This window comes from Schistocerca nitens, chromosome 5 (assembly GCF_023898315.1).
Source record: "Schistocerca nitens isolate TAMUIC-IGC-003100 chromosome 5, iqSchNite1.1, whole genome shotgun sequence".
NCBI classification, from domain to species: domain Eukaryota; kingdom Metazoa; phylum Arthropoda; class Insecta; order Orthoptera; family Acrididae; genus Schistocerca; species Schistocerca nitens.
Genome location: NC_064618.1, coordinates 810,334,564 through 810,354,001, shown reverse-complemented (window position 1 = coordinate 810,354,001; position 19,438 = coordinate 810,334,564). Strand labels below are relative to the sequence as shown.

The window sequence follows — 19,438 nt, the reverse complement described above, 5'->3', positions numbered from 1 at the left end:
TACTCACCTTAATCAACTTTACACTTACCAAAATTACTTCACCTTTGTGGGGCAGACATACAAACAGAACAGGGATATGGCCATGGGAACCAGGGTGGCTCCTTCCTATGCCAACCTTTTCATGGGTCGCTTGAAAGGGACTGTCCTGGGATCCATAAGCATTCAGCCCGTGGTCTGGTTCAGATACAATGATGACATCTTTGCTGTATGGACTCAGGGTGAGGCTGACCTGTTAAAATCCCTGGAATCTCTAAATACCTCCTCCCAATTAAATTTCACATGGTACTATTCTGAATCCCACGGCACTTTCCTTGATGTTGATCTCATCCTCACTGAAGGCCAGTTACACACTTCCGTCCACATCAAACCTACTAACAAACAATAGTGCTTTTAACAGTTGCTATCCTTTCCATGTCAAATGTTCCCTCCCATACAGCCTTGGCATTCGAGGCAAATATATTTGTTCAGATGCAATCTCTTTACAGGAACACACCACCACTCTCATTTCAGCCTTCACTGGACATTATTGTCCTGACAGTCTAGTTCAAAAGCAGATTTCCTGGGCCATCACATACAATCCTGGTATGGCTGATTCCTCCAAAAAACATCTTTGGAGCACACTACTTGCTACCCTGTATTATATTGGTCTTGAATGTATCAATCAGCTACTCTGACAAGGTCTTGACTTCCTAAAATCATGACCTGAAATGAGATCCATTCTGTCTGATATTTTGCCCACAACACCTAGAATGGCTTTTTGTCATCCTCCCAATCTCCACAATATCCTTGTCAGATTCTATACACCTTCTGCACCCACCACCCTACCCTATGGCTCCTCCATACCCTATGGCTCCTACCCCTGTGACCGTCACCACTGCAAGACTTGCCCTATGCTCCCTCCTTCCACCACCTATTCTAGCCCTGTAGCTGGCAGAACATGTACTATCAAAGGGAGAGTCACCTGTGAAATGACACATGTCATATACCAGCTGTTATGTAACACTGTTTGGCCTTTGAGGTCGGTGTGACTACCATACAGTTATCTGTCAGGATGAATGGGCGTAGGCAGAGGGTGTATACAGGCATCACACAATATCCTGTAGCACAGCATGCTGTACAATATGACAGTCACAACCTCGGTGCCTGTTTCACTACATGTGCCACCTGGTTTCTTCCCCCAGACACCAGTTTCTCAGAACTCTGCAGGTGGGAACTAGCACCACAACATGTCCTTGCTTATCGCCACCCACCTGGCCTTAATTTACGTTAATTCCTTCTGTCTCAGCACTTATTCACAGTAACTACTCCTTTCTTCACTCCATTTTAATTCCCTACATCTTTCATTTTCTGACTTTTTCAAACAACTTATGGGAATTCAGCCAGGTAATACACACACACTGAATGCTAGTGCCACCAAAGATGACTATAGTCAGAGGTATCGATAGTGAAAGACTACAAACTAGCAAGTGAGGTAACATTGACTCTGTCCCTCTGTTTTTTGACAAGGGAGAGAACATGAGTCCAAGCAGAGTTTAAACAAAAACCTCCATCCCTGTTTACAAGGTTGCTCACTAATTTAATCCCCACAGCCTCCTTAATAACATTGTCCCAGTAGCTGGACATGCACGCCTATATCTCAGTATTGTTATATATCATAGTGTGAACAGTAGCCATACAATGTTCAGCAATAGCAGATCTACTTGGCTGCTAAAATCGTGTATGTCATTTATGCTCAGTACATTGGTCCTCCAAGGTCCTGATAGTCTGACCAATATATCCCATGCCACAGCTACAAGGAATGCAGTATACACCCACCTTACACAAACCAAGATCATCCTTAACAGAACCCAAAAGCACTCTAATTTTAGATGGAGGTCAGAAAACACATTTCTAGGTGTGCCCCTTGCACACCGTACATTGAAATATATCCTCTTTATTGTACCTAATTTCCTGTTTTGTCATTTAACAGCAGCCCTGGATGCTCACTCTCAAATCCTAACCGCTCGACCTCCTGCACACTGTCATCACGAGCCATATGTAACAAGCTTCTCCCCCCTTCCCTGCCCATATACATTGACATTCGTGACCAGAAGTGGGATCATATACATTAACACTTGTCTCACGGCTCATATCCCTGTAATAGACCTAGATGCAAGATCTGTCCCATACATCCTCTCACCACCTTATATTTCAGTCCAGTCACGAGTGTCACTTATCCCATCAAAGGCAAGGCTACCTGTGAAACCAGTCATGTGATCAACAAGATAAGGTGCAACCACTGTGCTGCATTCTATGTGGGCATGACAGCTAACAAGCTGTCAGTCCACATGAATAGCCACTGACAAATTGTGACCAAGAAACACTCCCCACCACAACAGTCTTAATTTCTATGACTGCTTCACAGCCTGTGCCATCCGGATCCTTCCCACCAACACCAGCTTTCCTGAATTGCACAAATGAGAACTAACCCTGCAGTATATCCTACATTCCTGTAATCCTTGTGGCCTCGACCTTCGTTAATCTTTATCCTTACCCAGACCCTTCCCTGTTCCCATTCCAGCACTACACTGTCCTCTATTCTACAACACACCCACACTCTTTTTACTTCTCTCCTCCTCTGCTACCCCCCTCTCCCACCCCCACCCCCACCCTTCATCAAACTTCCCGAGTGCACCTACCTGTCCAAACCCCTGTCCACCTAGTTCCGCATGCTCCCACAAGCAACACTTTACCATCCCCCACTCCTACCCTACTATCTGGAAATAACTCGTAAAGTCAGATTCCATCCACACCAATAATGTTGGAAATATGTATAGAGTTCCTTTCATTCAGTGTGAATGGCCTATATGTCAAAGAGAGTGGTATTAAATCAAAAGCAATTGTGCTGGGTTTTGTACATGATTGGTGAACCAATCCTGAGTTTTATTTTGATGTCCTTAAAAATCATTGTTTGTTTCACAAACTATTTTCTCCACAGCAGGAATGTTTTCATATATAACCAAATACCTGATATTGACCATATTCCTCATCATCTAACAAAATTCAGTCTTTCAAATCCCGCCAACTACAAAAAGGGTGTCTCATAGGAAGGAGAAAGTTTCCTAATAAACCATTGCAAATGTTCACGTCTTTCAAGTTTTCTTTTACTTTTGAAACCATAAAAAAGAAAAATGTTTTACAAAATTGTCTCCTTCCAAGTGCTAGTCTGACTACAGTACCATACATATGGAAACAGTAGCTGCCCTTCCAGCAAAGCAACACTTCTAAGTAAGTTGAAATGTACACCAGGTACATGTTAACAATGCCACTGTTGACCATATGTCTACAAAGTGAAATAATAGAGCATAGTACACTTTCAAAACATTACTAGCCATTCTTGTATGTATTCTGCACATTTTCTAGTTAATATTAGCATGCTTTACTACAGTTTCCTACTGGTACAATGGTCTAATGACTTATTTCTAGAGTTGTTCATTGTAACAAGTCAAACAATCTTCTGTTATTCCCCAGTGTGAAAAATCTATGTGAATTTAGCAGAACTACTACACCAAATATTGAGAACTGTCAAAGACATATAAATTAACATTTTCATTCATTGATGTACATTCACCCCTCCACCTTTCTTCTATTTCATGGGCATGTTCATTTGTAAACAACCAGGGGTACAAACACCTCTCTCTCAGTATATCTGTAATGAAATATGTCAACAATCCATATGATTCTGTGAGATTCAGAAATGTGACACTTGTTGTGAAAATGATATACATATAATCTAAATTTGCCTCACAAAGGAGTTACTCCTGCCAACTGCTTTCCTGTAACTGAACTCTTGAACAGAGATCCGTAGTCAATTACACCTGTGCTCCATAAAATTTTGGACTAACTACTGGATGCTTGAAGGTGGCAGAAAGTTACTAACATCTGACAGTCCACCTGAAACTTTATGAAACAGCCTATATGCAGGGAACGTTTGACATTTTACAATTAACCCTTGTTAATGCCCAGGAATACTACTTCTTGGTCTTCAAGCATCAGGTTGGTCGAGAACAGCTTGTCATATTTTTCCGTGTTCAGCTTTCCTCTTCTACATCTACATCAATACTCTGCTATCCACCTTAGAGTGTATGGTGGAGGGTACCCCGTACCACTACTACTCATTTCCTTTCATGTTCCACTCACTAATAGAATGAGGGAAAAATGACTGTCTATCTGCCTCCATATGAGTTCTAAAGTCTCATATCTTATCTTCGAGATCCTTAAGGGCAATGTGTGTTGGAGGCAACAGAATCATTCTGCAGTCAGCTTCAAATGTCAGGTCTCTAAATTTTCTCAACAGTGTTACTAAAAAAAATGTCACCTTCCCTCCAGGGATTCCCATTTTAGTTCCTGAAGCTTCTTGGTAATACTTGTGTGTTGTTCAGACCTATCAGTAAGAAATCTAGCAACCCACCTCTGAATTGATTCAATGTTGTCCTTCACTCTGACCTGACATGGAGCCCAAACACACAAGCAGTACTCAAGAATAGATCAAACTGGTGTCCTATATGTGGTATCCTCTACAGATGAATCACATTTTTCTCAGAATTCTCCCAATAAACCAAAGTTGACCATTTGCCTTTCCTATGACACTCCTCACACATTTTTTTCCATTTCATATTGCTTTACATTGTTATGTGCAAATATTTATATGACATGACTGTGTCAAGCAGGACACTACTAATGCTGTACATTTTTCTACATTTAGTGCTAGCTGCCATTCATCACATCAGTTAGAAATTCTGTTTAAGTCATCTCGTATCTTAGGGACTGATGACCTTAGCAGTTAAGTCCCATAAGATTTCACACACATTGAACATTTTGAACATCTCGTATCCTCCTACAGTCTCTCAATGACGACACCTTACCGTAAACCACAGCATCATCAGCAAACAACCGTAGATCACTGCCTGCTCTGTCTGCCAAATCACTTATGTGTATAGAGAATAATAGCAGTCCTATCACATTTCCTTTTTCCTTGGTTCACTCCTGACGATACCTTTTCTCTGATGAGTATTCTCCATCGAGGACAAAATACTGGGTTCTATAATTTAAGAAGTTTTTTAGCTCGCATATCTGTGAACCTATTTCATATGCTCATACCTTCTTTAACAGCCTGCAATGGGGCAACGTATCAAATGCTTTCCAGAAATCTAAAAATATGTAATTTGCCTGTGGCCCTTCATCCATAGTTCACAGTATATTATATGAGAAAATGGCAAGTTGAATTTCGTGTGAGTGATGCTTTCTAAAACTGTGCTGATTTGTGGATATAAGCTTCTCAGTCACAAGACAATTTATTGTATTCGAACTGAGAATATGTTCTACGATTCTGCAGCAAACCAATGTTGGGGGTATTGGTCTGTAATTTTGGATGTCCATCCTTTTGCCCTTCTTATACACAAGAGTCACCCACGCTTTTCTCCAGTCACTGGGGACTTTGAGCTGGGTGAGAGATGCGTGATAAATGCAATCTAAGTAAGGAGCCAATGCCGCAGAGTACTCTTTGACAAACCAAACTGGGATTCCACCCAAATCTGGTGATTTATTTGTTTTCAACTCCTTCAGTTGTTTCTCTACACTGGGGATACTTATTACTATGTCATCCTTACGGAAGTCTGTTTGACGGTCAAACGAGAGCAGTGTAGGTGGTGCAGCAGTTATCCTCCGTGACTTGGTTGACATGTTCCAGTCTCTGTCTGCCTCCTGTGTTCTTGTCCTCTACTGTCCATTCAGTGATTGTTTTAATGACTCTACCATGTCTCAGCAAGCTGCCCTGTGTGCTCCTCCTATGTTGGATAAGTTTTCAAAGATGCAGCTTCTCTTCCTCCATTCTGTGGAGGGCATTTCCATTTCATACATTGTCTATCCAGGCAATCTTTAGGATTCTTCAATAGATAATATGAAACGCTATTATTGTGTGTTTTTCTGTTTCGCCACATGTCCCTGTTTCATTTCCATTCCACAGCACATCCCTAAAAAACGTATTTCCTGAGACGTTCGTGTATGAAACTGGATCTGGATGCAAAAACGTTTCTTCTCTCATTAGAAACAGTCTTTGCCTGATAGATTTGGCTTGCAATATCTTTCTTTTCTCTCCCATCTGACGTAACTTGACACCCTAGGTAGGTGAAGTAGTCAGCAGTCTCAGTCTACTCACCAGCAAGATTTTTGTTTTAGCTTTATTAATTTTTATCTTATAGGAAGAGCTGAGGGTGGTTTCCACTAGGCCAGCATCACTTCTAATTGTCCCACCTCTTCACTTAACACTGTAATGTTATCAGCAAATATTAACATGTTTCTTTTCTTACCATGCACTTTCATTCCTTCTCCAGCTCCTGGTTTCTCTCTGAATCTACCCATTGAGAGAAGCCCAATCTCACACACTCCTAATAGTAGCTTCTTCACGTCTCATCACAGCCATCTCTCCTCTACAGTCTGCACTACTCTTCTGTCCTTATACTTCGTGCCACTCTCTCGAGCCTTCTTTAGTCTTTTTTTTTCTCAAGAATTAATTAGAAGCAGAGTATTACTTCTCAAGTGTGCATACCTCTTCTAAAGCCAAGTTGGCCACCTATGATCAGTGTATCCATCCTGCCTTCAATACTTCTAAAAATGATAGAGTTCAAGCTCTTGGAGGCATGTGTCACCAAACTGACAGTCTCAAGGTGATCACATCTATTTTTATTTTTTTATTTTATTTTATTTATTTATTGTTCCGTGGGACCACATTTAGGAGAAGTCTCCATGGTCATGGAACGAGTCAATACATGAAATTATAACACGATTGTAGAAACAGATGAAATGAAATATAAGAAACATATTCAGGCGACAAGTCGTTAGTTTAAATAAAGAAAATCAAGAATGTAACACTGGAATTTGCTTAATTTTTTAGCTCTTCCAGGAGCTCCTCGACAGAATAGAAGGAGTGAGCCATGAGGAAACTCTTCAGTTTAGACTTAAAAGTGTTTGGGCTACTGCTAAGGTTTTTGAGTTCTTGTGGTAGCTTATTGAAAATGGATGCAGCAGAATAGTGCACTCCTTTCTGCACAAGAGTCAAGGAAGTGCATTCCACATGCAGATTTGATTTCTGCCTAGTATTAACTGAGTGAAAGCTGCTAACTCTTGGGAATAAGCTAATATTGCTAACAACAAACGACATTAAAGAAAATACATACTGTGAGGGCAATGTCAAAATTCCCAGACTATTGAATAGGGGTCGACAAGAGGTTTTCGAACTTACACCATACATAGCTCGAACAGCCCGTTTTTGAGCCAAAAATACCCTTTTTGAATCAGAAGAATTACCCCAAAAAATAATACCATATGACATAAGCGTATGAAAATATGCGAAGTATACTACTTTTCGTGTTGAAATGTCACTTAGTTCAGATAATGTTCTAATGGTAAATAAAGTGGCATTTAGTTTCTGAACAAGATCCTGAACATGGGCTTTCCACAACAGCTTACTATCTATCCATACGCCTAGGAACTTGAACTGTTCCGTCTCGCTTATAACATGCCCATTCTGTCTGATTAAAATGTCAGTTCTTGTTGAATTGTGAGTTAGAAACAGTAAAAACTGAGTCTTACTGTGATTTAGCATCAAATTATTTTCCACAAGCCACGAACTTATATCATGAACTACATTATTTGATAATGTTTCAATATTACACACAAGATCCTTTACTACCAAGGTGGTGTCATCAGCAAACAGAAATATTTTTGAATCACCTGTAATACTAGAAGGCATATCATTTATATAAATAAGAAACAGCAGTGGCCCCAGCACCAACCCTTGGGGAACGCCCCATTTAACAGTGCCCCATTGGGACTGAACATCATTACCACTCTCAATATTGCGGAGGATTACCTTCTACTTTCTGTTCTTAAAGTAGGAGGCGAACCAATTGTAAGCTACTCCCCTTACTCCATAATGTTCCAACTTCTGCAGTAATATTTTGTGGTCAACACAGTCAAAAGCCTTCGTTAAATCAAAGAAAACACCTAACGTTCGCAACCTTTTATTTAATCCATCCAAAACCTCACAGAGAAAAGAGACTATAGCATTTTCAGTTGTTAAGCCATTTCTAAAACCAAACTGTACATTTGACAGCAAATTATGTGAATTTAAATGCTGCAGTAACCTTGTATATACAACCCTCTCGATAACTTTAGCAAACACCGATGGCATAGAAATAGGTCTACAATTTTCAACATTATCCCTGTCTCCCTTTTTATAAAGTGGGTTCACTACCGAGTACTTTAATCGGTCAGGAAACCGACCACTCCTAAAGGAAAAGTTACAGATACGGCTAAGTACTGAGCTATCATACGTGGAACAATACTTCAGTATTCTGCTACATACCCCGTCATATCCATGAGAGTTCTTGGTCTTTAGTGATTTAATTATTAACTCAATCTCCCTCTTGTTAGTATCATGGAGGAGCATTTCAGGTAACAGTCTCGGAACACTTTTTTCTAAGAGCGCTATATGATTCCTTGTTGGGACTAGGTTTCTATTTAGTTCACCTGCTATATTCAGAAAGTGATTATTAAGTACTGTACATATATGCGACTTATCAGTAACACGGACATCCCCACTATGCACTGATTCTATATTCTCGACCTGTCTCTGCAGACCAGCCACTTCCTTTACGACTGACCATATGGTTTTAATTTTATCCTGAGACTTAGCTATTCTATCTGCATACCACATACTTTTTGCCTTCCTAATAACTTTTTTAAGCACCTTACAATACTGTTTGTAATGGGCTGCTGCATTTAGATTGTGACTGTTTCTAACGTTTTGATATAATTGCCACTTTGTTCTACAAGATATTCTTATCCCTTTAGTCAGCCACCCAGGCTGCCTGTTTGTGCTAGTACCCTGTTTTGAACATTCTAACGGAAAGCAACTTTCAAAGAGCACGAGAAAAGTCTTGAGGAAAGCATTATATTTATCGTCTACTGTATCAGCACTATAAACATCTTGCCACTCTTGTTCCTTGATAAGGTTTACAAAAGTCTGTACAGCAACTGGATCAGCTTTCCTAAAAAGTTGGTAACTATATTTAACATGTGTTGCAGCACAAAAATCTTTTAGACTTAAAATTTGTGCATCATGATCTGAAAGGCCATTCACCTTTTTGCTAACAGAATGCCCTTCTAATAATGACGAATGAACAAAAATATTGTCTATGGTTGTTCTACTGTTCCCTTGCACTCTCGTTGGAAAGAATACGGTTTGCATAAGATTATATGAATTAAGGAGGTCTACCAGCATCCTTTTCCTTGCACAATCACTTATACAATTAATATTGAAGTCACCACATATAACTAACTTTTTGTATTTCCTATAAAGTGAACCAAGAACCTCCTCTAGCTTTAGCAAAAATGTTGTGAAATCGGAGTCTGGGGATCTATAAATAACAACAGTAAGAAGTTTAGCTCCACTAAATTTAACCACACCTGCACAACATTCAAACACCTTTTCAGTGCAGTACTTTGAAACATCAATTGACTCAAATGGGATACCATTTTTCACATACATGGCTACTCCCCCACACCACAAAGAGCTCCTAGAAAAGCTGCCAGCCAACCTGTATCCTGGTAAAGGAAGCCTCTGAATTATCTCCTTATTTAAGAAGTGTTCAGATATACCAATAATTTCAGAGTCAACATCTATAAGCAGTTCACTAACTTTATCTCTAATACCTTGTATATTTTGATGAAATATACTAATTCCCTCATTAATCGGATCCCCAAGCTTTGTAGAAAGTAGTTTCTTTGTTAGAGAGACTTCCCTTAAGCAGGAATACCTATCAGCTGACTTCAATCTAAAAAAGGTACAGCTCTAACACCCACAACTACCGGGATTTTCCCATGAGTGATCCCACCACCCCCACCTATGCTGTCACCTATAAGTTTTGCCAACCTCCCCTTCCCATACCTGTTGAGGTGCAGGCCATGTCTAGTGAAACCCGTCCTGCTGATAGACTCCACCGACACCACTGAAATGTGACTCATGCCTTCTGTCAACAGCGCACCCCCAAATATCATGTTATTACGCCTGACGGCTGTATTAAGATGAGGCCGATCGTGACGCAGAAACAGTTCCACGAAATGCACATTCGTGTTGCCAGTCTGAGTGGCTATCTTTTCCAGGTCACCATCTATGTCATACTCCCCATCCCTATCAATATTATTACCAGCCCCACCCACAATCACTACCTGATCCTCTTTAGTAAAATCCCTACATAACCCCCCTATGTTAAAAGTCACCTGAGCCAATCCTGCATTAGGCTTCACAATGCTGGTGACCTGGTACTCACTCCCCAAAACTTCCTGCAACTGCTGGCCTACATCTCTACCATGAGAACTACCTAACAGCAGAACCTTCTTCTTTCTCTTAGACTTTGCAACTGTCCTAGCCACCGTAACTGCTGAGTTCTGCTGCATACTTCCTACATCTACAGCTACTAGAGATTCCTCTCCACTAGACTCTGACAGTTGGTCATATCTATTACTAACACCAATAGTAAAACTATCTGAAAATCTCCTTCTCCTAGCAGATCTCTTGCCAACAGCCAGCTCCCATTCCCCAACCCCCTTCTCCCTCCTCATCCTATCTAGCTCCTCCTGTGCGTTTTTCAACTGCACCTGAAGGGCACAGATCTTACGCTCCTGCTCCTCTATCAACTTACTCTTGCTACATAACCTGCAGTTCCAGGAGAGGATCTCACCAGAATTCCCACTGGCTTCCCCACTGCATTCCCCCCAGTGAAAATACTTCGAACAAGTCTCACACCGCAATCCACTGCTCACGGACCTACGGCAAAGCCCACACTTCTCACTCATGGTAAAATTTTACAATTATTGAAACAAGAAAACAACTTTATCTAAGTTCCGCTACTACAATAAGAAGATGTTAAAAACTGACTACAATAATCACAAACTTGCTCTACAAGGGAAGTAACTACTATTATTGACAGTATTAATCAACAACAAATGAGAATATAACAAAATACTAACACAGAAAGAAAATCAAACGTCTAATGACAGTAACGAAACTGAAAGTAGTTCGCAAAAATTTCTTCTGAAGTTATTTCACCGGAAAACACCAAGAACACCGGTTGAAGACTACTAAAGTTCCTAAATAAACTACTATACACAAACAATTAATTAGTACTTAGCTTTCAATGCGCCGCTACAGCTGCAACTGGTCAGCGCGGAATGTAAACACGGGTAAGAGGTTAAGTTGCTCGATACGAAACACTCACAAATATCAGGCCACAACACAAGAAATGCAGAGGTGAATGAAGAAACCACTAATAAGTCACTTATATAGTAAATATTATCACAAAAACAGTTAAAATATATATCTGAAACCTAAAAATAGATGAAAACTTAGAGAGCGATCTCACACGCAGTCACGCGCTTATGACGTCACACCAAAGAGTCCAGACGTTTAGTTTCGTGCTGGCACTGTAACACATTTTTAAAGTCTGTTAGGAGCTTTCCAGTTTTGTATACAACTTACGAGTAAGCTATGAACGTATCTCAGTTTTCTTCCACCAAATTCTGTTTTACACTAAGAGTATAAAGCAGAACACCTAAATTATTTCCTTCACCAGCTTTTGTGATAAATGCGTTGGCAAATTTCAGCTCATGTAAGTTTTTATTATCTGAGGCCACAACACTGTTTAAAATACAAAATATCAACGTGGATTCTACATATTAGTAGATTTATCTGGTTACATCAGCACACATTCAGCTAAGAAAGCCCAGTGTTTATCAGCAATTTCAAATTTTCTATGTTCCTCAGATTTCTGTACCTTCATAAAGTTATGTACAACCTGCTCTTAATCTGAAGAGTTCTCTATAAGATTAATGGCATGCATTTTGTGAGAAAGAAGTATTTAGAGCTGCATTAATATTCTGCTTCATGCATGTCCAAAAATCCTATACTTTCCTTGGTAGACATGCTCTGACAATCACTTACTTTTACAGCATGCCATACATGGAAGCCTGTATGCTGGAATCTGTTCGCATGTTTATGGGGCGCACATTCAGTATACCTCACCGTGCACTAAAAGATACTGAACTTTTGGGATACAGTATACCAAAGGTACTGTGCTCATTATATACTATTAATTGGAATTAACTTCACCCATTTAGCAATTGCAGATATCTGATAATAGAAATGTGTATTCTTGGCGATAAACAGACCTACTTTAGTATATTTGTTTTGACTGAATTGTGAATCATGTTTTTACTGCTTAGGATACTATGGTGATATGCAACTTCCATTGCACTCTCATGGACAAAGAAATATGGGGAGACCCGGAGGCTTTCCGCCCAGAAAGGTTCATTGATGCTGAAGGAAAAGTTGTGATACCTGAAGAATACACGCCATTTGGATTTGGTTAGTGCAATATAGTCATGTAACATCTACTCATTTGAAATTTTAAGCTCTCTAGGTAGCATCTGAAAATTAACTGCATTTTCATGCAAATAACATACACTATATTGAGTAATAATTTTCAGGTAGTTGGTTATGTCGATCTCTTTCACTCATAGTCTGGTTTTGAGCTTTGCCATGTAAACAGACATACGACAACACATACCATCTTTTACAATATTCAGTATGCTGGGAGAAACTGAGATCTTACAATATAGTGATCGATGGAAATATGATTCTCACAGCATTCTTGTGTGCGCATATTATCTCCATTGCTCACTGATCAAACCTTGCTTTTGAATATTTTTCACATTTGAAGTCCATATGCCATTACCATAAATCACAACAGGTAAAAAAATGCTTCCTTTTCCAAACGCATTGGACGTTAAGTTTTAATACTCTCCCCAATTTACCAATTTACATCTTTTACTTTCTATTCTGGTGAAAGCTGTAGACTAATAATGCAGGTCCCGCATTCAGTTGTAGCCACTACTTCAATTATGAATAAAAATCATCCACAACAGTCACCAAAACTTCCAGTATAATGAGTCACCTCCCATTCTCTAAATGGACATCTCAAAAGAGAGCAGGTTCAGGGCACCCTCTTCCTCTTCAGGAGGGACTGTCCTTAAATGTGGAAGGATCAGCAAACTTCAATGGCACAAGGACACAGAATGCAATCAAAACCACTGTATTAAAGTCATGTCATATATATCCAAAGAAAATGTGACCTTATGATATCTACATTGGCAGAAGATTGAGGAGTAGTCTTCCATTTGGATCTCCAGGAGCAGGTGCCCATGAGAAAAGCATTGAAAAATGCTAATGGAAGGGTATTATTCCACATATCAGAGAAAATAATGTCTGGATGAAAGGGGCATAGCCCCTAGAAAATATAAAAAGGGTCCTGAAAATGTTGAATCTATATGTAGAAAATTGAAATCAAAAGAAGATATCTAGGCAGACATATAGGTAATGTCAGTAGCATCAGAAAACAGTAGAACAGGAGCAGGATTTTTCATGAATTGGAAAGATGGGCAATGAGTGAAATAGTGTGAGCAGTTTAGGCATAGGATTATTCTCATTAGAATCAATATTCAGATGTGAACTACTACAGCTAAAGCATAAATGCTTACTTCACAAATAACGGTATATTCCGAAAAGGCAAGAGGTACCAGGTGGCTTACTACTTGAATTACAATAGGTAATTCAGTAGAGGAGAAATCAACATCACTAAAAAGGATAATAACATAAATTGGCCAGATAAATATAAGGAAGGTAACTGTGAAGAAACTGTAAGTAACAGAAGAATTCAACTGCTCTATAAAAGAAGAACATACAAAAATAATCAGTAGAAGACAGGAATGCTGCAATAAGAGTTACTTAAAAATGAAATCAATAGGAAGTACAAGGAATCTAACACAGAATAGCAGCAGGAAAAACATATAAAATCTAAAAGGATATAGCCACTGGAACGACAAGCTCAGCATACACCAGCTCCTTGTCCAGACCGTGAAGGCCCAAGAGATGTCTACCGGCTGCCGAGCCAACCTCTGATTTGCGGTGTCATGCAGATACGGTATGGAGCAGCATGTTGTCAACGCACTCTCCTGGCTGTTTTGCAGACTTTCCAAACCATGGAGCCAGTACTAGGTAGTCAAGTAGCTCCTCAATTGGAAAGTGTGAGTGTGATTGTACCCTATGCAAATCTTCTCACCATGGAAAAATCATTAGTAATACCAGGAATCGAACCCAAGTTGTCCGCATGGTAGCCATCTACACAAACCACTCAGTAGCTGAGATGGACAGATTCAGCATATAGATAACTTAAAATAACTTTTGATGAAATGAAATCAAAGCCATGAATATTCAGAGTGAAGAAGGAATTGCACAGAAAAGATTATGGAAAAGTGGAAAGAGTACACTGTGGACCTCTATGAAGGAGAGGAACTGTTTACAAACAAAAGTGTTAATTTGAAGTACACAGAGATCCAGAATTAGAGTCAGAATTTGACAGAGGTTAGGAAGACACAATCATACAACATGAAAATGTGTACATAACATTCGTTTGACACTTATAAAAGTCAGTGAGGAATATGACAACTTAACCATTATTCAAGTGTCTTGAATATGAGACTAGTGACATACAACCAGATTTTCAGAAGAATATCATCTACACAATCCCAAAGACAGAAAGAGCATGTAAACATGAGAAATTGTATCAGCATGATAGCTACTGAAGTTGCTGACCCACTGTAATATATAAAATAACAAAAAAGAAAATTGCATTATGTTAGATGATGAACAGTCTGGCTTCAGAAAACATAAAAAAAAGACCAGAGAGGAAATCCACTCTTTGCTCTTCATAATGGAAGCAAGATTTAAGAAAAATTAAATCATTTTTCAGATTTGATGACCTGAAAAAGATTTCAACAAGGGGGTGCAAGATATTTGAAGTCTTCAGAAAAATAAGTATAAACAAAAAGGTGAGACAGGTAATCAATATATATTATAAAAGTAAGTGTACAGTGTGCGTACTGCTAAAATGCAGAATAAGTCCCAGTGCGATCAAGGCAGTTATATGGTGTGGTAGCCCTCTATCCCCAATCCATGAAGAAAGTTTCTGTTTTTACCTGAAGGGCATGCTTTTGAAGATATAAGGGCTGAGAAGTTTCATCCTCTAGAAATGTCTAGAATATTCCAAACTTTCAAGAGCATTACACAACATTCCAGAATGTTTTGGAATGTTCCACAATGATCTGTGATGTTCTGAAATGTTCAGGAATAGTCTGGAAGAATTGCAGATTGTTCAGGAACATCCTGAAACATCCTAGATCATTGTAGAACATTCCAGAACATTCACAAATATTGTGGAATGTTCTGGAACATTGTGGACCATTCTAAGCCCTTTTGGTATGTTCTGGAATTTGCCACTGGTGGGGCTACCTATTGTTAGGGGTACATAAAGCAAGATCTGTCATGGGTTTGGAAGTCAGTTTCCTATCAGTAATGAAGGGAGGAACTGAAAAGGTAGCGCAGTGAGAGAATATGACACGTGAGTAGCCAAAGTGATACAGTGAATATAAACTGAAAATAAAGTGTGAAACATGTGTAAAGTGTACTTAGTGTATTTATTAATAAAAAGTTGATTTGATTTATATTTTAGACAATGTTTAAATGTAAAAGAGGAGGAGGTCTTGCCAGATCCAAACCAAAACAGTGAAAACAAAAAAGAACAACGAAAAAACGAAACAGACGAAGAGTGCAAAGCACGTTTAAGTTCCCAACGAATGAGATGATACACAAACATGTTGCAATCAGAAAAATGGATAACTTCTGCCAATTTTGCAACATGAAAAAATTCAGTAAAGAAACCCCAGGATACTCTTTCATGAATAGACAAATTTGATTATCACCACTGGAAGCACTTCCACAGGAACTCTTACATTACACGACATGGGAAACTCCAGAATCAAAGCACTTTCTTCAAAAGATAAAAGCATACAATGCCTGCTTCCATATGAATTCTTTTGGTGCCACTTCAGTCAACACTAACAGGAATGAAATCGATTATGTTTTTTTCCATCCATGGACAACTCTATCACAACATGGGACCATTATTACCACTACCCAACAAAGATCATAAATTTCTGCAATTATATTTCATCAAAAATGAAGAAACAGAAAGTGATCAACCATGCACAGATATCAGTGGATTGAGACGAGTAGTAGTCCAAGATGTCCAGAAGACCTTACACAAATACAATCAACTGATTTATATATTCAAAACAGCACTAGGCTGATGACTATAAAGTTATAATTCGAGACAACAAGAGACCACCCGGAGAACACGAACGTTGCAGATACACAAAGTCGCCATCAAATTGTGAACAATGAAAACACAAGGCATGACACAATTGTACAAGAAAGAAGGGAAGAACTACAATGCATTGCAGACACACACTGTTCATATAATGCCTCCAGTATCCAGTAATATTTCTACAAGGAGGGCGGATATCTTGTGGACAGAGTGAACTTCTAAAGCATGCTAAAATTATCTTCTGAGATGAATGCACAATGGCACATAAAAAACCACTCAAAGCCATGGACAGAAAATTACAAGACTTGCAAGGAAATCCTGAAGTGGTGGAAGGAGGTCTACTCGTACCTCAGAAGATTTTCAACGAACACTTGCAGTTATAGCCAAGTCAACACCAGCAGATAAGATCAATGCACACTTAAAAAAAATCACATCTCTGCCATACATACAAATACCGTGACTAACAAAAAATATGAGAGTTGAACTATTGAAAGACGAAACAACAGCACGTTTCTCTCAACAACTTTTACAAATGGGTGAAGGCACATATCCTACTAACCTGATGATTGGCCTCATTAAACTCAACAGCAATTTCTGCAACATAGTCACTGCTGAAAATAAACTCATCAGCCAAATTTATCCAAACATTGTTCACAATTATACCAATCCAGACTGCCTATTTGAAAGGGCAATTTTGACAACTAAAAAATAATATTGTCAACAATATTAACTTTAATATTCAAAAGAAAATTCCTGGTGAAGAGAGAATATACAAATTGACCAACACAATGGTAAACATTGAAGAAAGTGTGAACTTCCTTCAGACTTTCTTAGCTCTTTGCAAGTCAGGAATGCCATTATACTGCTTTTGACTTAAAATTGGCACTCTGATCATACTAATTGGAAATCTCAACTCACCAAAACTATGTAACTGAACAAGGATGACTGTCAAACAGCTGTCAAATAACATCACCAAAGGCAAACTTATGACTAGAAGTTACAAAAGACACACACATTTATCCCCACAATATCAGTGATGTTTACTGAACGGCCATTCCAATTTAAAAGAGTGCACTTTCCAATCACATTAACCTACAGTTTTACAATTAACAAAGCACAAGGACAAACTTTAAAATATTGCGGCATCAACCTCAAAGACTCCTGCTTCTCTCCCTGTCAACTATCAGTAGCTTGCTCTCGTAGGAAATTAAAAAAAATTGTACATATATACCCAGGATAACAAAATGAAAAATGTTGTTTATAAACAAGTATTGTAAATAGTAAGAGTATGTTTTCAACAATTTTTTACCTTTTTTACTTTAAAGTGTATCCTTTAATGCCAGCTACCACACAATCTCGTATCAACTCCCAGAGTGAAGTACACCAGCTAGTATACTGCGATACAAGAATCAGGACGTAAATGCTGTGATTAAAAAGGGCATAGATAATTTCTCTCCTTTATTGCATATCAAAGGAAACATGAAAGAAATAAAAGAAAGGTTCTGAATTGGGTTTACAATTTAGGGTGAAAGGATATAAAAAATGAGATTTGCTGCTGATGTCATTGCTATCCTCTGAGAAAGTTTTGTAAAATTAGAGGTCTTCACAAATTGAATAACATACTATTGACAGAGTAAAGCAAAGAAAGATGAAAGTATTTAGGAACAGAAGCAGCAACAGAAATGGGACTAGTGACGAACTTATCAGAAGAAGAGACAGGATGATCAGGCATAAGCTAAGATATAAAGCAAGTCAAGATACTAGAATACATACAACAAATGTTCAATCACTGTATGGGAATGCAGCTCACTAACATCCTTCAATGTGTGAACATCCCTGTCATTTTCAAACCACAAATGCAATGAGTGATTGTTACGAACAGCAATTTAAGCACCCAATGGCCATGGCTGCACCAATAGGTGATGTGTTCACACAGAGAAACAAACAAAGCAAACGACTTAGTCCACCACGCAATCAAAGATGCCAAACACGAGACACTGGGACAGTGAAATGTCAGCCAACAACAGGTGAGCAAGTAGAGCTAATTCTGTCCCTGTTGTTGTTGTGGTCTTCAGTCCTGAGACTGGTTTGATGCAGCTCTCCATGCTACTCTATCCTGTGCAAGCTTCTTCAACTCACAGTACCTACTGCAGCCTACATCCTTCTGAATCTGTTTAGTGTATTCATCTCTTCGTCTCCCTTTACAATTTTTACCCTCCACGCTGCCCTCCAATACTAAATTGGTGATCCCTTGATGCCTCAGAACATGTCCTACCAACCGATCCCTTCTTCTAGTTAAGTTGTGCCACAAACTTCTCTTCTCCCCAATCCTATTCAATACCTCCTCATTAGTTACACGATCTACCCATCTAATCTTCAGCATTCTTCTGTAGCACCACATTTCGAAAGCTTCTATTCTCTTCTTGTCCAAACTAGTTATCGTTCATGTTTCACTTCCATACATGGCTACGCTCCATACAAATACTTTCAGAAACGACTTCCTGACACTTCAATCAATACTCAATGTAAACAAATTTCTCTTCTTCAGAAATGCTTTCCTTGCCATTGCCAGTCTACATTTTATATCCTCTCTACTTCAACCATCATCAGTTATTTTGCTCACCAAATAGCAAAACTCCTTTACTACTTTAAGTGTCTCATTTCCTAATCTAATTCCCTCAGCATCACCTGACTTAATTCGACTACATTCCATTATCCTCGTTTTGCTTTTGTTGATGTTCATCTTATACCCTCCTTTAAAGACACTGTCCATTCCGTTCAACTGCTCTTCCAAGTCCTTTGCTGTCTCTGACAGAATTACAATGTCATCGGCGAACCTCAAAGTTTTTATTTCTTCTCCATGGATTTTAATACCTACTCCGAATTTTTCTTTTGTTTCCTTCACTGCTTGCTCAGTGTACAGATTGATTAACATCAGGGAGAGGCTACAACCCTGTCTCACACCCTTCCCAACCATTGCTTCCCTTTCATGTCCCTGGTTTCTGTACAAATTGTAAATAGCCTTTCGCTCCCTGTATTTTACCCCTGCCACCTTCAGAATTTGAAAGAGAGTATTCCAGTCAACATTGTCAAAAGCTTTCTCTAAGTCTACAAATGCT

The 19,438-nt window shown here is 39.0% G+C and overlaps 1 protein-coding gene across 1 annotated transcript in view; it reads left to right on the top strand.

Moving 5' to 3' along the window:
- Positions 1-19,438, top strand: part of LOC126259757 (probable cytochrome P450 303a1) — a 148,076-nt gene that overhangs the window by 121,864 nt on the left and 6,774 nt on the right. The window contains exons 8-9 of the mRNA XM_049956749.1: positions 12,049-12,166; positions 12,322-12,463. Of these exons, the coding sequence (XP_049812706.1) occupies positions 12,049-12,166; positions 12,322-12,463 (260 nt within the window). The remainder of the gene's footprint in view (positions 1-12,048; positions 12,167-12,321; positions 12,464-19,438) is intronic.